At 38.7% G+C, this 24182-nt stretch overlaps 1 protein-coding gene across 2 annotated transcripts in view; it reads left to right on the top strand.

The window, feature by feature from the left end:
- Nucleotides 1–24182, top strand: part of SPPL2B (signal peptide peptidase like 2B) — a 26367-nt gene extending 2185 nt beyond the window's left edge. The window contains exons 1-15 of one of the 2 annotated variants that reach the window (XM_084221222.1): nt 4509–5081; nt 6392–6511; nt 8575–8757; nt 9490–9579; nt 9935–10074; nt 10919–11061; nt 11877–11973; nt 12129–12245; nt 13719–13800; nt 14623–14697; nt 14816–14878; nt 16242–16341; nt 17238–17315; nt 19592–19752; nt 20697–24182. In XM_084221222.1, the coding sequence (XP_084077348.1) occupies nt 4998–5081; nt 6392–6511; nt 8575–8757; nt 9490–9579; nt 9935–10074; nt 10919–11061; nt 11877–11973; nt 12129–12245; nt 13719–13800; nt 14623–14697; nt 14816–14878; nt 16242–16341; nt 17238–17315; nt 19592–19752; nt 20697–20984 (1821 nt within the window). In that variant the 5' untranslated portion in view covers nt 4509–4997 and the 3' untranslated portion in view covers nt 20985–24182. Of the gene's footprint in view, nt 1–4508; nt 5082–6391; nt 6512–8574; nt 8758–9489; nt 9580–9934; nt 10075–10918; nt 11062–11876; nt 11974–12128; nt 12246–13718; nt 13801–14622; nt 14698–14815; nt 14879–16241; nt 16342–17237; nt 17316–19591; nt 19753–20696 lie in introns of those variants that run through there. The other variant, XM_084221221.1, reaches the window with a different exon arrangement.

The following is a 24182-nucleotide window of genomic DNA, read 5'->3' as shown; positions in this document are numbered from 1 at the left end:
AGCTCTAAGCAGAATATGTTGAATTGAGGTGATAGGTTTGTATTTTAAATTAGGGCACTCTATGAAATGGGTCCAAAGAACTGTAAAGTCTGTCTGAAATTCTGCATTATGGTGGTGGCTGACAATTTAGTCTCCTGGAATTATTGCATTATGAATATGTAGCTCTCTACACTGTACAGTGTTTGTTGAAGGAGTGTTTTATCTGTGTGCAGCTTTGCTGCCTGCTACTGCTGGTCTCCAGATGGATCAGTGCAGTTCATGGGAAATAATGATTCCAGCTCCTGGGAACTCAGACATGGTACCTACTCTAAGAGTAGGATAGCTCATTCATTCCTTCTTCAAAGGAACACAGTTCCCAGTGTCTGTGAGATCTCTCTGAGATGTGAGTGGCTAGGTCAGTTACTGTAAGCAGAAAAAGTGTATAGGACATCCAGGTGAGTGTGGGGCCAGAGGCAGGGTGGAACAAACAAGACAGATATTGGGTTGGCTCAGTCACTCACACTGAAGTTTCTTGAAATACTGGTGAGCTGAGTTCTTCCTCTCTGCCTTCTTCTATCATTTAACTTGCTTGCCTCTGAGCTATATTAATTCACCAAAAAAAACTTGTGCAGCAAATAAACTGGGGAGCATTCTTCTCTTTCATGCATTGATCTGTGGAAGGCCCTGATGAGATTTAGAGCTAACAAGTATGCCCTTCTATTACCACAAACATTAGATTAGTTCATCTATCTGTTAAATTCTGCCCTCAGATTTTACATTTCTGCTGTGTGAAAACCCTTTCCAGTTTTACAGCTTTATAGAAAACACTTCCTTTTGTGTTAATTATACACTATTGTGTGCTTTTTAAGCCACAGGATCAATAAGATGCAAGTATTATAATATACCTTATTGTCACAGCAGCTGTTGTTTTTCTATGTTTGAAAAAAGCTGGACTTGATATCCAGACACTTGGAAAAGAGCATTTGGTGTTGTAGGCACATTGTAGAGGGTCTGCACAGGAGATGATATTTTCTCCAGGTTTAATCTAGGTTATGAAGTTGGTCTCTAGGAATAAGGAATCATCATAAATGTTGCCACTGTGCCAGTGCATCAGCAGCGCTGCTTGAACTTTTGTTGTCTCATACTTACTGACATGAATAAAAACAAAGCTGGATGCATGAAAGTGGATAAGAACAAACTTCAGAACTATGCTTTGCTTCTAAGTGACAATAGCTTTGTAAAAATATCTGTTAATCCACATTATCCACAGATTATGTTCTCCACAGAGTTTCTAAAACTCTGTGTTCCCTCTTCTGCTTTTAGTCCTGCTCATATTGCCTTTAATTCTTCTCACACTTGACTTTCATTTGGCTTTTGGCCCACAAATCCACATAGCTTCTAAAATGTTTTGAGCATTTCACATTAGGAACCTTTTACTCCCTTAATATTTCTTTGAAGAACATCTATTAAATAGCTCAGAAAACAAAATTGTGTATAACTGCCTCCCAGACGTCTTTTAGGAATTATTCCTGAGTTCCAGTAATGCTTATCTCCACAGAAATGTAGCAACACACCCTATACTTACTCTCATTTTAAAGATGTGTGCCATGTATTTCATAGATGTAAAACTTTTTACTGTACAGCTTGATTGTTTCCCATATGCATAAAGTTGTTCAATTACAGGAGAGCTCCTACAAAACTGCCTGAAGATTTTGGAGGGAGTTGTACATGTAATATTCAAAACTAAGATACTCCATGTTTTGTTTGCTTGTCTGAGCCCAGTCAGGCCACGTACAATAAGCAGGGAACATTCTTTTGTTCTTGTCTTTTGTGTATGACTGTATTTGCATCTCTGTTGCTTGTTACTCTTCAAAATCAAATTCAAGATAATAAGTACAGGTTATTCTTCTAAATTATTTGTTTCTGTTGTTTAGGTGCTATGGTTGGATACCTGAGATATGAGTTAATAAGTCCACTATAGCAGGGAGTTGGAGTTCTTGTTTCCTCACAGCATATGCACACTAGTGTCTCTCCACAGATACCTTGGAAACTTGCACTGTGCTCAAGTGGCTTTAATCTGCACTGAGCTAATCGGTGTGACCTCCCCTATCAGCATGCTTCAGGACAAATGTCATTGGTTCTAAAGGACTTAGTTAACACTCATGTTATAAAAAAGGGAAAAAGTTGCTGCATAAGTTAACAAAGACTACTTATATGCAAAAGAGCTAACTATAAAAATCTCTACCTCCTGTATATTTTTCCAATGACGTTTCTTTACTGCTTTGCTGACATCTTGCAGCAGAATGCCATCATTGCCTCTGGGCACACTGTGTGTGTTAAAGAGTGATTTTACAATGCAGCTGGTAAAAACTGGTGCAGTGTAAAACACTAGTAAAACACACAACTCCTCACTGTGTCCAGAGTGGAGGTGGGTGCCCCATCTCTGAAAGTGTTCAAGGCCAGGTTGTCCAGGGTTTGGTCTACTTGACGATTTCCCAGCCCATTGCCAGGGTTTTGGACAAGGTGACCTTTAAAGGTCCCTTCCAACCTAAACCATTCTGTGATTCTCAAAAGTTTTCCAAGAAACATCTTTTTACCCTGAGTGTCCCCTAGGGATGCATGGTAATTTGTGTGTAGTAGAGTTTGAAATAAAGAGGGAGAAATAAATGTGATGGATTCTTTTAATGGATTTTTGAACAAGCATGTTAAGATATGACATTTTTGCTTACTCCAGTCATCTTTAGCATCTTGGTCCTCGGTTGCTACATGAAGAAACAGATGTGTTAGGTGTACTTGTAAGAGTGTAACTGCATAATTATCATATCATTCGTGTGTTTAGGTTAGGAATGTTAAACTAGATGTTGACAAATTAGTCTGTCACAACATTCTAATTAGTAGCAGCAATGGTTAGGTATATGATGTTATATTTCTCTCCTGAACAAAGTTTCATCTGTTCTTGTAGGCACAAAGTGATTTCCTTGGGGAAAGCTAAAGCAGAGCAATAGACCAGATAAACATATCTTCAGTCAATGACTTCAGTTTTGCTTGAGTGCTGGTCAAGAGAAAGAGAGAAGGAAGAATGGAAAGGAAGGAATTGGATGTGTGGCTTTGAGAGAGGAGTATGACACAAAGGGGGATGGTAGAAAGATAAGATGGTTGTGAGAGGAGGGGGCTTGTTTGTTTGGTTTGAGGGGATTTTGATTGGTTGGTGGATTTTGGGTTTATTTGCAACTTCCAAGTGCTAAGTGCTAGCAAGGATTAGTGAATGTCCTCAATAAAATGGAGAAACTTCCCATTACAATAGGAAACAAATGCTCTGGGAACACAAAAATGATAAGAGGAAGAATCCAGTCACATGAACAGTTTTTGGTATTCCTAAGGACTGGATTTCCAAATCAGTGGGCTGAAATAGTATTTTGAGACTGCTACATTTAATATCTGGTCAGCTTTTTCCTGACTATCTAGTAGCTTGTATGAAGCTAAAATACAGATATGATTTGCTCTCAGCATCATCCTTTTGTAATTATTACCAGACAGCACTACTTGAGCATTGAAATTGCTCTGTAAGAGCACTGTGAGGCTCTAAAGCAGCAACTTAGGATCAGCAAGACTCTCCTTCAAAAAGAAGCATTGATCTGGGTTTGTATAATTGAATTTCATTTTAAAAGTTAGGTTTTGTCCTGCTTTCTGAGCACTACATTTGTATCTTAATGTATTTTTATGTGAAGCATTAAAATCTTTTTGCAGCAGCTGGTCAGATCTTAATCTGAAATTGAATTCTTAATGTGTTGATGTTCAAACCTGACCAGATGACCACAGAACATATATAAGCACACTTCACACTGAGGAGCTGATGTTCAGTATTTTGTATATAGGAAAGACTTCTTGACTTACTCTTTTTCAATGAGTGGAAATGGTGCCTGACAGTCCTCCTAAGACAGAGTCTGCAATCCCTGTGTTGCTGCTCTGAGGAGCAAGTGTCCTGTAGAACTTGATGGCTGATTGTTAAAGTGATGATGCTCTGATGCCTTCTTGCTCAAGCAAGGACAAGAGCCTCCTGTCAGAGGGAGAAGCATTGCAAGGGACCTGTTTGCCACTTAGAAATGGCCAGGAGGATTATTTCAGCATCCTTAGAAGACTACAAGCAGACCTTATTATATACTTTGTGTTTCTTCAACCATTTCCAAGATCAGGGAGGATTTACAATTATTTTGACTCTGTTAATACAAGAATGAAGTCAACACTAATTAAAGGAAACCACCACTAGTGATATGGGAGTTGTACATATTTCCACTGTTATTTTGTTTATAAACCGCTACTAGTACTTGGGGTACAAACAGACAACTGCATCAGCTCCACAAAAGTACTTTATTTTACAGGTTATGTATATACATACATATGTATGTGTGTGTGCATATATATACTCTTGTAGGTGATTTAGGTTCAGCTTTTTGGATGGAAGATGAGGAATATACCTCGTACTCACAAAATTGTGTCACTATACACAGTGAAGGGAAGGATAAGAGTAGATGTTTAAAAGAACAGACTTCATAATGAAGAATAAGATTTGTGAAAACGTCTGTATTAAGGAAGTGTTTGCTAGTACCTACTTGTGAGCCCCCAGATCTTCCAGTTTTGCTGGGAAATGGCCTGGTACAATCTGACCTAACCAAAATAATGAGGAAGTTACTGTGTTTGCTGTGTATTTTTTTTTTTTTGCAGGGATGGGAAGCTGAAAATATTTGTGCCAAAATCAGCACATCTTGCAGTTAGATGTAGTGTGAGCAGTTCCCTGAACAAGCAACTTACATACTGTGTATCACAACTGAGATGTCTAAAACTGGTAGATTTGCTGCATGTTACTTTTTTTTTTTTTGGTGCTGCAGTTCTTGTTCTCTTTCTCCATGTTACTACAGGATCTGGGTTCTGTTATTTCAGTTTCCATGAGTTCTTCAGGAGAATTCTAACATATACATGATGCAAAAGATAGCTAACCTCCTTATAAAAATGAACGTGATATGCTACGGGTATGGAATATCTCCTTGTGGAATCATCTGCCTGGTTGTGACCCCTTCCAAACCTCTTGGGCTCAGGTGAACAGGGTGAGAAACAGAGAAGGCCTTGACACATGAGCATTGTTCAGCAATAGCTAAAACATTAGTTTGTTATTGTTTTCAGCATTGCTTTGGGCACAAAACTAAAACAACTAAAAAGAAAATGAACTCCATCCCAGCCAGACCCAGGACAGGCCTTTAATTATAAATATTAGATATGTAATCTCACTACTTATGTTGTTGCAGATGTTGTTGGAGTTTTGACAAGTGACAACTGGTCATTGAAGCAGTGATAAGTAAATGCAGTAGGTAGACTTGAGAATCTACATGTGCTACCTAGGACAGAAAAAGAGCTGCTGCTGCTGCTTTGGGGTCTTGCTGCATCTTCAGCAAAGGTGTCCAAGGCTGAGTTTTGGAGTGATACAAATCTAGAATTGATCATTATTTCAGGCTGTACTTTCAGGAGTTGGTATCTTATTCAGAAAATCATTAAATGGTTTGACTGGGAAGGGACCCTAGATATCATCTAGTTCCAGGCCCCTGACATGGGGTGGGCTAGGCCAGGCTGTTCAAAGCCACATCCATCCTGGCCTTGAACACTTCCAGAGATGGGGCAACCCACTGCTCTGGGCACCCTGTGCCAGGGCCTCCCCACCCTCTCAGGGAAAAATTCCTGCCCAAGATCCCATCCAGCCCTGCCCTCTGGCACTGCCAGCCATTCCCTGTGTCCTGTCCCTCCAGGCCTTGTCCCCAGTCCCTCTCCAGCTCTCCTGGAGCCCCTTCAGGCCCTGCCAGGGGCTCTGAGGTGTCCCTGGAGCCTTCTCTTGTCCAGGTGAGCACCCCCAGCTCTGCCAGCCTGGCTCCAGAGCAGAGGGGCTCCAGCCCTTGCAGCATCTCCGTGGCTCCTCTGGCCTGGCTCCAGCAGCTCCACGTCCTCCTGCTGTTGGGAGCCCCAGAGCTGGACAGAGTACTCCAGGTCTCATATCTGTTCTGCATTCGTGAGCTTCTTTCCCTTGCTCTGGTTATATATATATGTGCACCAGTGTTGTTTGAGGTTGGCTTTTTGGTTTCTTGAGTTGGGTCTTTTTTTCTTTGAACACATCCAATATTGTTTCATTTGTTTCTTTGTCCAATTGCTGCGTAGGAGGGAATCTGCCTAATGTACCTAAAGTCTTTCTTTGAAGCATGATGGAAATAATAACAAATTCCACTGTACTCCCTGCACAGTTACGGAAACTTTGTAGACTCTTGTTTTGCTTTAAAAATACAAAGCAGGCCAGTCAACTGCAAGTTACTCCCTTCACTTCTGATATCTTATGTAAACTGAAATTCGTGTGAAATTTTTGTTACATTTTCAGGTGTACTGTGAGTATGGGATGGTACATGTCCTTTCAGGGAAGGGGAGCAGCAAAGGAAAAGACTACTGTATTCTCTTCAACTCTCAGTGGGCCCATTTGCCACATGATTTGGGCAAAGCTGTAAGTACCTACCTAACTGATGACAAAAAATGTATAAAAATGCCTTTGTTACAAGGAAACTTCTGATTTCTTAGTTGGATTAGTAGAGTTTGAAGTAACTGCTTTGTTTGCTCTGCCTAGAAAGTATTTTATCTCCTAAGATCACTAGGCAGTGCTAGGATGGCAATGTTCATTTCCAGGCATTATGCAGAGATAATGACTAGTGCTGTTCAAAACAAAAATACTCCTTTTCAGTGGTGTAATCAATGAAATTAAAATGGCACATACCTGGGCTTGCAAAGGAGTTTTTGTAGTCAGCATGGTACAAGAAGATACCACATGGCTTTTCTTATATAGTGAACTGTGGCCTTTAGTGCTTTCTCAGTTTCAAGTGTAAGATTAGGTAGTCATAAACTCTGTCAAGCTTTTGCTGCATTATTCAAAGCTGTATGAGCTGAAAATGGAGTAAATTCTTCACTCTTTTCTGTGAAACAAAGTTACTGGCACTGAAAGATGAAATCAGCAAATGCACTTTGAAGAGCCCCACAGAATTATTAGAGTTCCTTACCAGTGTATAGGCAAGTCTCAGTTACTTCTGGTGGGTTTATTGCACCTGTAGATTCGACCCTAGATACATCAGTTGTTGTCTTTGCCTTGTACAGACTCAGCTGATAAACTCTTGCACTTGCCTGACTGTGTAATGCGAATCAGCACAGGCATGACTGACTGTGGTACTTGTGAGAGTTGGGGACTGTACTCTAGACACCTTGTTTAAATCAGTCCCCTAAAACTTCACTAGAGTCATATCTCAGTAGCTCTGCAGGAGCCAATACAGTCCAGAATAGCTTGCACAGGTTTGGGTAGTGTGTGCTATATCCCTTGCCTGTCCCTGTCTCCTTCCTTGGTTCTTTCCTGCTTTTCCCTTCTTTCACATTCTTGCTCCTTCTCCTTCAGTGCTCCAGCAGTACAGTTCAATAAATGAGGCCATGCAGTGTGCACCGCTCTGAGCTCACTCTGCATTTGTGTTGTGCTCTGTGCTCTGAAATTTGCATGGCCAGGAAGTGTGGGTTGGAGCGTTTCACTGTCTTCAGAGGTCAGGCTGGAGAGAGCAGTTTTCTGAATAAGGTGGAAGCTCCTGACAACCTGATGCTTCCCTTTCCCTCCTAAAACTGTAGAGTCCATCACACAGGTATTGTATGTTCTGTATCTGTGGATTTCTAATACAAACTGTTCCATTTTTTCAGGTTAAAATTTTTACCTTGACTCTTCTCAAATCTGACAGCTCACCTCAGCAAGGGCTGAGACCTGCTCCTCTTAGCACAGCTTGGTTGTTTGGTAGATAATTGCAGTTTTCTGGTGATTTGCAAATAGAACTGGGCAAAGATGCTCATGGCTGTTTAGATTTTGCAAGGAAAAATTCATGCCAGTGTTATTTCTAAAACCTTGAAGTGTCTTTGGGATGTTCTTGTTGAAACACACCAGATTAGATACCTTTGGGTCTGAGGAAGGGCAAAATTAAGGAATTGGGACAGGCTTGCAATGTCTCTGGATCACAAGTGGTGAGAGAAGTAGCTTAGAATCCAGTATTCAAGTACTTGGGATGCAAAATCTCAGGTCACTGGATACAGTAGGTTTCAAGATGGAAGTGTATTCCATATGCTTCTGTGCTTTTCCCCAGCCTGTGTTTTGGTTTCTAGCTGTTCATACTGTCCATCATCCCAGCCTGCCATTCTGCTACCCCAGCAAAGATAAAACCTTGCTGTACTCCTCCCACGTCTTGGCCTCCCACTCCTCACACATCTGGTGTGCATCAGAATGGCAACAATGCTGAAGAAAGTAAATGCAAGTGAAGATCATATCCCAAATTTTATTACCAGCAGAATTCTGTACAGTAAGGTGAAACAAGGCAGGTCCCTACATAATAGAGAAGGCTGCATTGTTTCAGCTTTCATTTTGCTCTGAGAATAGTCTACCACTCCATTACTGGAAGGTTTTAAATTACTATTTAGAAACTCTGGCTTCTGCTCTTGACTTTTTATTATTTTATGTTATATATATGTATTTAACTAATTTCTTTTTTTCAGTCACTCCTGCAACTGCAGGATCAGACAGCATCTGTTTTGTGTTCTCCTTCTGATGTACCGCAAGGGGGGTTTAATAATCAAATCCCCATGGTGATGCGAGGAAATTGCACCTTCTATGAAAAAGTGAGGCTTGCTCAGATAAATGGGGCCCGTGGGCTGCTGATTGTTAGTAGAGAGAGACTGGTAAGTTGCTTTTTATCTTCCTATGCTGCTGATACTCCTCTGATGCTAGATATTGTCTTGTCTTTGATGCACATTACTGGTATTTGATGTTCCTCTAAAGTAAATAATGCATGTGTGTTCCTGCACATACATTTGTTGCATAGTTATATGTGGAAACCATACATCTGATGGAAGAATGAATGAAACAAGAGCCCTCATTTCAGTAGGAAGGGTCAGCATGGAGCTCACGTGAAATTCATGTTAAGGGCTCAGGATTACCCTTGTTCCAAATGAAACTGGAGTCAAAGGATGAGGTTGGTTTGTGACTCCATCTTACTACCACACTGAATTTAGGGCTTTATATTCAGCTGGAGCAACCACAGCATGTATTTTGTAAAATTAGTAGTTTTGAAAATAAATTTAGTAGGTTTGAGTCCTGGTCAATACTAGAGGCACGCATCGGTAATAAACCTGTGACCCTGATGTGCAAAAAAACTGCTTGAAATTTGGTTGCTTCATTTTGCTGTTACAGTCTTATATTACTTCTGTTTTACTGGGAGCAGGAACTTAATGACAGCAAACACTCAAAAGTCAAAATATATATTTTCACTTTTGAGTGTTTGCTGTCATTAAGTTCCCTTCTAGAGTAGTTTTCAAATTAGCTGGAACAGAATTTGCAACTTTAACCCTTTTGAACAGTAGAAGTATTTGCAGAAGTAAACATATTCTTACCTGATCTGAACTGTCTTTCAGGTTCCTCCTGGAGGTAATAGGAGCCAGTATGAAGAGATTGATATTCCTGTGGCTCTGCTTAGCTATACTGATATGTTAGATATTGGCAAGGTAAACTCGATACTAAAAGCTCTCATTTATATTATCTCATGTAAAAATGAGTCACTGCTCAACAGTATTAAGTCCACCTTAAGAGCTTTGAATATGTAGAGGGTGTATTCATGAAGATTGCATTATTGTGTTTTGGAAAAAAAAATCTCTTGGGAGGTTATTTCTCATCTTTGGAATAAAATCAAAATACAGCCTAGTGCTGGAAATAAATATCACTAATAGAAGAGCCAATAGATGGCTCTTATGTGTTTATAATAAAGCCTGATTCTGAGGTTGCTTAGTGAAACTTAAATAAGTGAACTTTTGATAAGGTGGATTTTTGGATGTCCTTCCTACCTTGTATTGACCTCCACAGAGTTTTGGCAGCTCAGTGAAAGGAGCAATGTATGCACCAAATGAACCTGTGCTGGACTACAACATGGTGATTATCTTTGTCATGGCCGTGGGGACTGTTGCAATTGGAGGCTACTGGGCAGGAAGCAGAGATGTGAAAAAGTGAGTACCTAAATGCAGTATAATAGTTTTCCTGTATTTTTCACAGAAAAAAAAAGGTGGTTTTTATGTAAGCATCACCTGACAGCTCTGCTAGTGAGGTTAGGAGACTCTAGGGGAAATGCTGATGTGATGTTTAAAAGGCCCTGAGCCTTGCATTGGTTTGGTCACTGTAGGAAATCATTAGAGTATCAATTGCATGTAGATTTTTTCAGGATTTTGCCATGTTAAAAGACCAAAAATTTGAAAAGCTCAGAAAGAAAATTGTTAAGTAATAGGCTTCCCTTTTGCAAAAATTCACCACATAAATGCTTGTAAAAAAATAATAAATTTAAAATAAAAAATAAAAAAATATTTTTAAAAATTAAAAAATTTGCTTTTACTGGTATAGGGCAAACCAAATTGATTGGATGGCTAATATATGCTATGTTTGTTACCAATTTTTAAATGAAGTTTTATGGTTACTTTTGCCAGCAAGTGGGATTGGGAGAAGGTGGTCATTGTGCCACACTAATTTCTAACATTTATTTTGCATACACAACCTGATTCAAGGATTTTTTCTGAAATTAACAAGTTATTCTGTGGTAGTTTTCAAGATTCAGTTGAGTTTTTAGCAAATGAAATAGTTCCCTAGATAAGTTAACACAGCAGGTACCGGTTTATGCATTTGTGTTACAGCTGGTGTTCATAGCTCCATGGAAAATACGGTGTCCCACTGACTTGAGTGGGAATCAAAGCAGGCATTGGTGTTGTTTGAACCCCTCGTGGTTTTTTGCTGACGATTCAGCATCCTTGTGTATTTTGTTGCAGAAGGAATGAACTGATGGTAGCCATGTTACTCTTTCAGGAGATACATGAAGCACAAGCGTGATGATGGGGCAGAGAAACATGATGATGAAACAGTGGATGTGACTCCCATAATGATCTGTGTGTTTGTAGTGATGTGCTGCTCAATGCTCGTCCTCCTTTATTTCTTCTATGACCACTTAGGTACTCTTAAGGTTGTATTTGTATTGATACATCTTCAATATCACGAGGCTGACATCGTTCAATGTACACTTTATTGTGAAAATAATAATGAAACATCTCTCTTCTGTCATGTGTCTTCATCCCAATATGATTTAAAATACTGTAAGAAAACTCACTGAGTAGATTCCTAATCCTTTTTTTTTTGAGGTTGATCATAAAGCTTCTTTCAAACGTTAAAGACTATTAAGTAGATACATTCCACCTTTTATTTTTGTTAAAGGTGTTCTCAGACCTATTCTTTCTCTCTGTTATTGTTCAATTTAAAGTCAAGACAAGGATCATTTTTTTATCTTTAAAAAGATTATAATTTTCTACTGATCACTTATCAGATTGACAAAACACGAGAGCCTAATGCTTCTTCATATTTTTGAGGAAGTAGTGAAACATGCATCCCATCTGTATTGATTCATTTTGCTACTTAGTGACTTTAATAGTCCCTTATAATGCTCCTGTGTACTCATAAAGGGAAGATAAATGCTTCACCATAGGTTACCTTTGAGGCTTATGACTTACTTTAAGAAGATTAGGATAGAGGTTTTCATTTATTTAAGTAGGTATTGCGTAAAGTTCACCTGAGTAAAAGGAGCTAGAATTAGATACTTAAAGAGCACAAATCTAGTGAATCATTTGAAGTCTCTGAATTTACCTTTCACTGTTGAAATGCAAGCCTTATTTCTCATTTAGTCTTATTGACTGTCTGTTCTTTATTCAGCCAGGGTATGCAAAAAGCATTTCTTGCCTTATCCTACTTGGACTTAATACTTTTTTCCCCTCAGTCTATGTTATAATAGGAATATTCTGCCTGGCTGCCTCGATTGGTCTTTACAGCTGTCTGTCTCCCTTTGTAAGAAGATTCCCCTTGGGAAAGTGTAGGTATGTGGCAACTTTCAAAATTTTAATAGGGAAACTTAGATTTTTATACTGTTGGGTAGGTGTGAGGTTTAAAAGGTGGCTTCATGTTCAAAGTGTTGATAAAGGAAGAGGCTATATACACAGACAACTGTAGCTTTGGTGTGATTGTTTTTCAGAATCCCAGAAAACAACTTGCCATATTTTCACAAGCGTCCCCAGGTCCGGATGTTGCTCTTGGCAGTATTTTGTATCTCTGTCAGCGTAGTCTGGGGAATCTTCAGAAATGAAGATCAGTAAGTGATCTGTGCTAAAAATTGTAATACACTTTATGGTATAAATAACTGACATCCACAGAAGTCTACATGTATACAGAAATTAGGAATGGCAGGAAAAAAAATAGAGACATCTAGAAATTCTTAGTTGTTCCTTATGTACTTCATCTTTTTCTTGTTCCTTTAAATTACAGAAAACTGTCTCTTGTTAAGCTTGAATTTCTGAGTCTCAATCAGTATTCTGATCTCTTTGACTTAAGACAGCTTTTCAGAAGTGATATGGAAAGTTGGACACAAGTTGTCTAACTTATTTCTTCATGAGAATAAGAAGTGGTAAGATTGTCAGATCTTTAGTTTCTCTCAACTTTCTTGTGCAAGTCAGTAATTCTCTACACCCAGTGTTGCTGTAGTACCTAATTGTAGCAGGTTCTTACCACTTTTGTTAGAGGTGGATCTTTTACAGAGTGTTGTGTTTTTGTTTTTGTTTGGGATTTTTTACCTCTTACCTCACTCCCAGATATTCCAGTTTTCCCATATATACAGGTTGTGTTCATCCTCTTGGTTCATCTATTGGGGGTTCAGTATTGGAACTGAAATGCTGGCTGTGTTTCTGGTGATGATATCAAAGATGTCTGATTTGTGCTTTGAATGCACGTCAGTGCTTTGGTGGGATCTGTGTTCTGTGGGGACCATTCGATGACAGAACTCAAATCCAGGAATCATCAACTCTGAAAGACCTTTAGAGAGATAAGTGTCAGACTTAGGAGGAGTACAGCAGTACTATAGAAATGTTCCAAAGTATTTAGGACTGGGAAATCCATTTTCTGCATCAGAGCTGAAGTGGGCCTGAGTGTTTCCTGCAAGAGCTCCATCATCAAGTACACGTGTATTGATCCAACAGCACCATCTCTCATTGTACCTAGACCATAGCAATTTTTGGAAAACCTTAGTGTTGTTTATCTCAGATCCTACTTCTCTTTAACCCTTGAGAGTTGAGCAGTTGAGAGTAAAGCAAAGAGCACTTCTATACTCAACTTGCAAAACACAATTGAAAACCAGGTCCAGTGTAAATTTGCCTCAGCACACAAGGGTGCACACCTGTACACAGGACAGAGGACCCCAGCACTTCCCATTTTGGTATCCACTGACCTCATTCAGCCAGTTTTCAGTCCACCTCACTGCTCATTCAGCTAGTACTTCCTCAGTTTCTCTATGAGGATTCTAGGGAAGATTGTCAGTGGAAAGCCTTACTGAAGTCTAGATAGACACTATCACACAGGCCTTCCCTCATATCCCAGGCACTTCTTTGTGGAAGGTTATCAGGTTGATGAAAAACAACTTCCCATTTACAAACTCATGCTGACAACAATGTCAATTTTAAGCAAGTACTTTGAATAAAAGGGTTTTTCTTTGTCCTTTGTCCTTTAGCGAGGACAAGGCTTGGTCTGTTTTTCCTGCTGTTTCCTGCAAAAATGTTATTTTTCTCTTTTTAAGGTGGGCCTGGGTTCTGCAAGATGCTTTAGGAATTGCTTTCTGTCTTTACATGTTGAAAACAATTCGCCTGCCTACATTTAAGGTATGAAAGTTAAACAGAAGTTACAAACTTTCAGAAAAAAGTTAAAGAGAAGAAGTTTGCATGTATGCATTTGAACAGAGGAGTCACTTGTAATGGAGTATATTGCCTTGGAAATGCAATTCCATTCATATGTCAGCATGGAAAAAGGGATGCAATGAGTATAATGAAGACCCAGAAGTGGCATGTGATTGTTCTGTAGATTTTGTAGAGTGTTTACTAGTAAATCACACACCACCTCTTTATGTATTTGGTATTTGAGTATTTTGTTGGGAGGGGTTTGTTTGTTCTGTTTTGATTGTTTTGATTTTGTTTTTCAAATTGACATACAACTAATGCATCAGTCTAGTGGGTTTTTTTTTCAAATCTTTCTGACCTCAGTCAGTATCCTAAGACAAAAATCAGTGTTTGTCATTTATTTGCCCCTTAAGCAGCTCTTCAAATTCGTTTCAAATTATCTTCACCTATAAGTTTGTATGGACTGACAGTAAATGGTATATAGTGTTTCAAGCTATGCCTGGCATGTTACAGTGCAGAGCTGCTTCATATTTCCCAGCAAACTGAAGTGGCACCATTTTCAGATTTTACACGATAAAGAATTTTGGGCAATAACATGTAATTTTGTGTTTAAGAATTACTTTATTTTATATGGTGCATGCAAGACCCTATTCCTTTATCTAAAATATTTAGGAATTAAGAAAAATACATTATTGACTTATTTTAGTCTTTGGAAGCTTTTTCTTTTAATAGCCTTCTAATTATTAATTCTTTGCTGTTTGCTAATGCATTGTTTGTAAATACCAAATATCTTGTCTCTTCCTTCAGGGTTGTACCTTACTCCTCCTGGTTCTTTTTGTGTATGATGTATTCTTTGTATTTATCACACCTTTTCTAACAAAGGTAAGGTTTTTGCCTGCTGCCTACAGAGCAGAGTGTAATGACTTGTTTCTCTGTGTGTTCCTAAGTGATCCCAGAGCTGCTAAGTGCTGATTTACAATTTTCCCATTTTTTTCTTTAGACTGGGGAGAGTATAATGGTAGAGGTGGCTGCAGGCCCATCTGATTCTGCCACTCATGAAAAGGTACTGCATGTTGTCTGAAAATCTGGCACTAGCTTTCAACTATTACACTTTTAACTTCTCTAAAATTCAAGACCACAAAGCTGAAATGAAGATCCCAGTCTGAAAAGATCTTAATATGGGAATAAGTGTTCCTGAATGTTTATTCTGGAGGGTCAAAGCAGACTCGTAGTGGTTCATCACGTCAGCTTTGGTTTTCCTTTATCTTTTGTTGACAGGGTTTCAATATAAGAAAGCTGGTTAGCTCAGCTTCACACAAACATGACCACATCTGTAAATATTAACTTGTTGCTAATTAAGCATGAGCATCTTTTCCTAAAGAGATAAAACATATAATCAGTCTGTCTCTTCCCCCTCCTTCGCTTTTTTGACATTTGTTTTATGAAAAGCTGAGGCTGTAGGTAAAGGAGAGAAACACAAATTGGAGGCAGAAGAAAACAGAAGTCAGTGTTCAGTGGGTTTTCACCGTTGGACAGCAGGCAATTGCAGGAACACCTTACGAGATGTGGCTGACTCAGGGAGGAAAGTATGTGAGATGTAGGAGATAGTGAGATATAGTGAACAAAACAAAAAAACTAATCAGTAGGAATACATGGTTATGTTAATTTAAGGATTAATTTCATCTATTTCAGCAATGAATGTAATAGTGTCATGTGGGAAAATAGCAAAGAAAATAGTTGTTTGCAGGATGTGGATCAATCCATACAGTCCATACTAATATCTTTGACTTCTTTTGTTCTTCTCTCCTGTACCCCTTTAGTACCCCTTTGGATTCAACTGTATGCACAGAATGAATTGTATAAAACAGTTATGAAAGTATAAGTACATAAAATTATTTTGGCACTAATATAAGAAGAGAAAAAAGAAAGTTTCTTTAATGTACTGTAATAAAGAAAATACAGGTTTGCAATGGACCATGGCATACTGTGCCTCACATTGCAATTTATGTAATAAATTGGAACACAGCAGGTAGGGAAGAGTCTATAAAGTGATTTGAAAAATGACTTTTTAAATTTATTCATGTCTTGGTCTTTTGAGACTTTTATGGCACCCAGGTGAAGGAACTGTATAAATTATTATTTCCTACGCATGTAGCAGCTTACCTAAATTTTTTACATACCTGCAGCTAAAGCAGAGTTGATACCAAATTGTATGTGAAAACTTTGAAGTTAACCTAGTATTTAGAAAGTATTTCATTGCTCCCATCTTAAATGCATTTTGTTAGTTGTCAGTAGTATTGCATGTAATGAATGTATAAAAGGATCCATTTGATGTATTTGAAACTTGCACTTTGAGTGCAACAGGAGCAAGTTCTGGTAGGTAGTGTCACTGCTTTTCTTCAGACATGTGTCTCTCTCATTCCAAGCTCCCAATGGTCCTGAAGGTTCCCCGACTGAATTCCTCACCATTGGCTCTATGTGACAGGCCTTTTTCTCTCCTAGGATTTGGAGACATTTTAGTTCCAGGTATTGTTTAGCATGTTAAGAATTTTACCTGTTGATTTGACTACTCTAAACCTGATAAATTTTCAAGTATAGGGGTTTTTTGTGCACTATTCACCTTTTCAACAAGAAAAATGCACATTAATCTTATGGTTCACTTTCACATGCAGTGATGTCAAGAAATGTAGAGAAATTGCAAGAGTAGATTTAGCAACTGATTCTATACTATAAAGCATCTTTGATAGTGTGGTGATAGAGGAAATTATTTGTCCATTTGCTCATGGATTAAGTATAGATGCCTGACCACTCAAAACTTCCTAACTGTTAGTCACATTACACCCAATATTTCTGCCACACCTTCTTTCAAATTAGATTTTAGATAGTATGTAGAACTATCCCTGGCATCACTGCAGATGAAAAAATTATGCACCTACTAGCTTTCAGATCTCTTCTGCAAAGTAATTTGTTTGCTTTCTTGTATTTTGGGAAATAGGAGATCTGTCATGCCCATTAGTCTCCCCTCCTTCCCCCAAACTGAAGCAGGCATAGTCATTAACCAAAAAATTCTGCTGTCTTCAGTACCAGCTCAAAGGGCTGAACTTACTCTTGTTGTTGTTGTGAACACTGTATTTTTGCAGTAGGGATGAGGTGACATTTTTATCTATGACCTGCATGTTAGTAGCTGTGTATTTTACTTTTGGAGTGCTTCCAATACATGGGGCTTGTACTGTCAGATAACTGGTTTGTAAATTGTGCAGCCTCCTGGATATGTTGCCATGGTGCTTAAACACAGGGTGCCAATGAAGTTTTTTGGGGAAAAAAAATTCTTGGAAATTCCTAGCTGGTTTGATGGTTTTATTTTTATTATGAAGTGTGTGACTAGGTTGAAAGCTTATTGTAACTGTTCTTTCTTTTCCTAGGCTTGCTGGTAGCCTATTGCCATAGATTTGATATTCAGGTGCAGTCATCCAGAGTCTATTTTGTAGCCTGCACAATAGGTATGTACCACAGTGCCACCTGAACACAAGACCTACAGGAGTGGCTCCCTCTAAAAGCATGTCATCAGTCTTGCATGGCATAGTTTGGGGGTTTTATCCTGTTCCTCCTTTTATTATTAAACAGAAACTATTTAGCAAAGTACTTTCAAGGCTAGATCTTCCATCACCAAACTAGCTGATGTTGTTTTTCTGAGCTGTTTTGCCTGCCTTACATAAGGGGAGCTCCTGTTACCATGGCTGCCAAGGGTCTCAGTCTACCCCTTGTAATGATGCTATTTTTACATGTGCTCAGCTACTCATTGTGGTTTCTTGCTTCATCAATCTTTGAGTTTATTGTGCATGAGAATTCAGGTTCAGGGATATAATCCTTTGTTCTTAATGTCTTGTGTATTCTTAAAATCCATAACCTATGATTTAGGGAATTTTATTATGATGACTATAACACCTCTAAATAAGTTTTCTTCTTCAGTTTGTAAAATCCATGGAGTTATGTGCCATGAACGTAAATACTACTGATGAATAGGATCTGACAGATTCCTGTTGTCCTTCTTACAATGTACTTCTACTAGCAAAGACTTCTAATGCTAGCAGTGAATTTAATGAGAAATTGTCATTAACAACTTCTGTAGAAATTCTTTTGAAAAAATATCTAGGTTCATGGACACTTCCAGCAGGGGTAGAGACATGCTTTTATTGATATTCCGAATCATTGTCTCATATATAGTAAAACAAAATTGTTGTCTTATCTGGTACTTTAAAAATATGTTTGCAGAAATCGGAAAATGTTGTATTGGTAGAGAGTCAGCAGTGTGCTATGGCAGCACTGAGAATGAGCCACATACAGGGCTGAGTTAGCAAGATGTAGTCAGCAGTTATGAGAGGAGGGATTATTCCTCTCAATTTGTCACTTAAGACTGAGTTAACCAGGATCCCTGGTGCCAGATAGATGTTGGCATGCTGGAGTAAATCCAGTGGAGACTGTCAGGATGGATGAAGACTGGAGCACAGGGTTGTAAAAAGAAGAGAAGGCAAAGAGGAGATTCTGTTGCTTCCCACAGCTGCCTAATGGAAGACTGCAGAGAGGACAGAGTGGCTTTTCCTACAGGTGTGCCCATAAGATGTGAGGCAATGGACTTAAATCATTGTAAGAAACAATAAGAAATATTTTAATTATATATAAGGAACTCTCAGTAATAACAGAATATGTCCCTGCCCAAAAAGCATTTTCAAGAGCTGTAAAGAGTTATTGATTATTCTAATCACAGCCCTCTGAGATCATCAAGTCCAGCCAGTGCCCCAGGACTGCCAAGCCCACCTCTAACCATATCCCCAGATGCCAAATCCATACATCTTTTAAATCCCTGCAGAGATAGGTACTCCATCACTGCTCTGGGCAGCTGTGCCAGAACTGTAAAACCTTTCTGGGTAGGAAGCTCTGCCTAATATCCAATCTAAACCTCCCCTGGCAGAACTTGAGGCCATTTCCTCTCCTCCTGTCCCTTGTTCCCTGGGAGCCCACCTGGCTGCACCTCTACTCTCCAGGGAGTTGTGGAGAGTGTGGAGGTCTCCCCTGAGCCTCCTTTTCTCCAGGCTGAGCTCCTTTCCCAGCTCCCTCAGCTGCTTTTCTCAGACCCTTCCCCAGCTCTGTTCTCTTCTCCTGACAGCCCCTCAATGTCTTTCTTGACCTTCTAAAGAAAAATCTGGAATCTGGATCTGAAGAAAAAGTTGGATTAACTTCATTGTCTTGAAAATGTAATTGAAAATAATTACATTATGAGATCCAAGCTACTTCTCTTCTACTAAATAAAGTATGCCACATTTATGCAGAAATTAAATAAAAAGTAATGAAAATGTACAACCTAGAGCAGGCTGGCTTTGTTTTTAGCTGTGTGGCAGGGTAGGAAAAAACAGCTAAAGCCAACCCAAACAAGAAGCGCATTACAATGGTCAAAATATTTGTCTGTATCTGCTGAGTTCATAAATATTATATGATGCACAATATTTCATATATTTATTTTGCTTTAGGTAATTATTTAATTGTACAGTATGGACTAGGCCAATCACACTACTTTCACATGTTATCAATAGAAAAACTGTAGTATTCCATGTTTACATGGTGTAAATAATGCTGAAGAGGCCTGAAAAACTACTGGAGTTGTTGTACATATTGCTTGAAAAAAATTCCAGTGAGAATGCTCCTTTAACCAGTTATTTAGTTGTGCCTCAGCAAAGCTATATCTGAATAACTGTGTTTTGCTGGGTTTGTTTTCTTCCAGCATATGGCATAGGCCTTCTTGTGACCTTTGTTGCCTTGGCACTGATGCAGATGGGCCAGCCTGCTCTCCTCTACCTGGTGCCCTGTACGCTCCTCACCAGCTTGGTGGTCGCCCTTTGGAGAAGGGAGCTTGCCATGTTCTGGACGGGCAGCGGCTTTGCGGTGAATACCAGTTTGATATGAGTGTCTTCAGGAAATACTAATATTATAAAAACCTAACTAGAATTAAAGTTGAGTAAAATATTGCAGTATTATCACACAAACACAAAGATTTTGGGTTTGCTTGACTGTTTGCTTTTTTTTAATATTTTTTTTGCTTCAGTAAGGTTTTCTGGTTTTTGCAGTGTTTATGGCCCCTTAAATCAGAGTAGTGAAAAGTAGACCTTGTCCATCCTTGATTCTGCCAAAATGTTACTTGTTTGATCTCTCTTGAAAGTATCAGTAGTTGTAAAAGGTTACAGTATTATATAAAATGTGGGTTTAGTACTATATAAAATATACCCTTAAAATACTTTCTTCATATTATTTATGAAGGTGGAAATGTAGTTCAATATTGTAGTTTCACTTGCTGCAAGTGAAACTAACTTGATTCAAAAAGGGATCATTTCTATCATGCATTATTTTAGTTTTTGAATACTTACTAGAAGGCCAAATCTATGAAGCTGGAGGTTCCCTCAGTGAGTTTTATTATATTATTAATCATCTATTTGTGATAACTTTCACAAGCTTCCACTAGAGAAATGAATTTAATTGTTAGCGGTCATCTGAAATGTTATGTAAAAGTTGCCAGTTCTTGTACAGTGATAGTAAAGGTGGGCAGAACTGGGCAGTGGCCAAGGACCAAGTACCTGTTGCTGCCTTATCAGCAGAGCACATCTCAAACTGATGAGGAGCAATTACTCAGAAAGCAAACACTTTTCTGGGAGGAAGAATTACCCTGGTGTCCTATAAAACACAAAGAAAGGAAAACTGTATGCATCTGTCCACTGCTGGAGAATGATAACAGAGTTGATGGACCTTTAGTCTTCCTCTTGTATGACCATTACCTTGGATAGCTGGACACAATAGTTCTTGTTTTCCATCATTTTGTGATCTTCCATTTACAGAAAGACCTACCTCAGCCTCCTGTGGTGATAGCTCCTGTCAACTGCCCTCAGCTTCCCAAAGACAGCAGTGTGCCAGCCTCTCAACAAGACACAGAGCAAATGACCAACCCCACCCTCCACGTGAAGGAGCTGCGCGGCTCTGCCTCGGCGGAAGAGGAGCTGGCCGATAGCAGCACAAAGACAGACCAGTCAGAAATCTCTCTGGCCCACAGTGAGGAACCAACTGCTCAGAATAAGGATGACCTTGAAAGCAAATGCCTAAATGCAGAACAAAACCAGTTGGAATAAGTGATGTGATAAGAACTCCTTACTGTCCCTCACAAACATACATAAAACCAGTATGTATTTAGGACTGGTTTAGTAGGGTTTGCTTTCATCGAGGAACCTCACGAGGAGTCTGATCATCAAATCCAACAAGGAATGTTCTCTCTCCAGCTTTGGTACAGCTATGTACTTAAAACACCTTTCTGAAATATGGTGCTCTCCAGGAGTTCTGATGTGTGGGTTTCAGTGATCACTGTTAGTGAATGCCTTTGACCATTTCTTCCCTTTGCATTAGGGCAGGGTGGCATCCAGAGTCCATTACTCAGTACTCTGTGCTTGTATGGCTGTTTCACTGCTTCACCATGATGTAGGTTAACATGGAGGAAAAGCATTGAACAAGTCTGCTACAATGCTTACTTGAGAGAAATATGGTCTTTTTTTTGGGGGCACTTTCCCTATTGTCACTATTTACTTTACTTCTCCTGATTTGACAAAGCCATTGATATAAGGGAATGCATTATTATAAACTGACATTCAGGAAATTCAGAGAATGGTTAAATTACCATCACTCCTAAAGGCTTTATGCTACCGTGATGCATTAAATGCATCTCTTAAATTTTTGCCTCTGTTTTTACTTCTAGGAACCTGAGCTACTAGTCTAGTTTAAAAGGCAGGGTGAGTAGAGCTCCAGGAAGCTTTCTGGGCATTCATGTGAACTCCAAGGGCTCTGATAATAAACAGGGTTGGTCACAGAATCATGCCTGGAAGTAAATGCATATTAGGAATGTTTAGAAGTAAAATAAGCCAAATAGGTGAAAAAAAATTAGGTAGTAGCACTCTACTAAGCTTATCAGGCAGTATTTTTATTGGGAAAATGTTGAAGTACAAATGTTCTTATGTTTGGGGCTTTGAGCTTCTATTTGTTCTTCATTCAAGGAATATAATTGTGATTTCTGATTCTCAAGAAAATAGTCTGATTTCATCCCCAATGGAGCACATATGGTCCTAGAGATGTGATTTAAAAGCTACTTGCTACTCAGTAACTTACCAACTGCCTAAGTCATGTTTTGTCTTTGTCCCAAGAATAGGCAAAGCATAGTCTTTCAGGTTCTTGAATGAACCTGGGAGCTGACTTATTATTTTGTCTTTCTTGCTACATTGTAAAGGAATTTGTGAATTTAAAAATTTTGGAGTGCAGCTGGTCTTACTTCATATTCCTGAAATTGTTTGTTTTCCTCTATAACATGCTTGAGTCTTTTATGAATCAGCTTTTGTACATAGAAAGATGATGGGATTTGTGTATTACTTGTTCCATCTAAGTACATTTGGCTTCATCAGAGGAGTCTGTTCTACACTTATGTTGCAATTCCAGAAAGCCTCAAGCACTTCACACAAAAACTGAAATAGAAAATTGAAGTATTATAGGATCCTTGGATATGATTCCAGATTGCATGGAAGAAATACTCTCGAGAATTTGGGAGCCCAAAATGTAATTTACAGAAGTATTGTTGCAGTGATGCAATCAGAGGCATTGCTGTTAAATTGAGAGTCTCCACTTGGCATGTTAAATTGGAGTTGAAGGGCTCTCTTTTCAAGAATGTCAGTTAAATATCAGCCGTTGTCTTTTTGGCTAGATCTTCCAAAATTTTGCCCTGTGCTTTTTGGATGAAGGCTTTTGTGGGCAATGGTAGCATTCTTTCTCTAGAATGTGAGCAGCTTTCTCTAAAACCACACTCTGGCTTCAGAGTTTTACCAGCTTCTGCTTAAAGCCTTGATTTATCAGAACCTTGTCTGATAGGATGATTTATGAAGTTTTTTGGAAGGCTCCCTGGGTCCAATGGCTGACACAGCATTTAATTTACAAATTGTCCTAATGGAAGATAGTACTAAAGCAATCTGCTTTTCAGTCGTCTCTTTAATGGACCTTTACTTTGGCCAGCAGTAACCTGAACCAGTTATTACTAATAAAAGGCAACAGAAACATTTTACTGAAAACTTCAATTAGCTGCATTATGCCTTAATTTAAGTCTTTGTGTAAGTATGGTTATTAAATTAAGAAAGCAATCTTGTGTTTAAATAATGAACTTGACAAATAGCAAGGTAAGTTGGAGACTGACTCAAAGTTCTATTGGTTTTTGCCTTGATCATCTCTTAGTCAGAGTGTTGTTTGGAGTAGCTTTCTACATGTTTAGAAGCCAGTAGCTTTCTGATGACGAAGCATTAGGTATTATAATTTACTTGAAAGTGTACTTTCACATTTGTTCTCCTGTGTGGTTAGGAAACAGTTTCTTTCAGATTGTTCATAGCTCAGTTAAAACAGAAGAACTGGTCACACTGAATTAGGCATTTCACAGTTGCATTCTGGACATTCTGCTTCACCTCAGGTTTTGGGGAATTTCTACCTATTTTTAACTGTAATTTTTTTCTCCCCCAAACAACAAAGAATTCAGGAAAAAACCCCAATTGCTTCTCCGTGCAGTACCTCCAGTTAAAGTATGTGAAGTGGTAACAATTTACAGACTTTGATTATCTCAGTACTTTACAAATCAGGTGACCCTGGTGCTCCAGTTTGGCTGTGACTGTTCTGACCCTGATCCTGGGCAGATCAATCCCTTCCTCAAACAACAAGGCTGTATTTTTTTATCTTTAAAAAACTTCCCTGATCAGCTTAATTTAAAATGTAATGTTGTATAGGAAAATATGCCTATCAGTTCAATGTGACTGACTGATTTTATTTGATGATTTGCGATACACATTCCACACCAAACTTGAGTTTTAATATTTAAAGTAATTAAAGTAATATTAATATTTAAAATAATGTTGATAGGCTTCTTGTTTATGTCTTTCGCATACTAAGCTTCATCTGTCTAGAAATTCAATAAGAGTTCTGTTCTGAGAACTTTTATGTGTTCAGGGGAAGAACTTCTTTTAGTCAAAAAAAAAAAACCCAAACAAACACAAAAGCCCCAATAACAATCCATGCCACGAAAACAAAAATCCATTTGAGAAAGTCTGACTCTTTGGATCACAATAATGAGGGTCAGATTCCTTCCTCAAGTGTTTGTTTTGGTCTGTTCCCTGCTGAAGGATTGCCCAAATGCAGCTGAAGGTAGAATGAAATATGACTTTGCTGAGGATGACAAGAGACAAGCATCCCAAACCCTCTTTGAATTTTGCGGATTTTATTTTTCTTGTCAGAAATGAAGAGCATTTTAAATGAAA

Source organism: Fringilla coelebs, assembly GCF_963513975.1.
Source record: "Fringilla coelebs genome assembly, chromosome: 24".
Classification (NCBI taxonomy): domain Eukaryota; kingdom Metazoa; phylum Chordata; class Aves; order Passeriformes; family Fringillidae; genus Fringilla; species Fringilla coelebs.
Note: the sequence above shows the minus strand (reverse complement) of the source record. Positions and strands in the feature narration are given on the sequence as shown.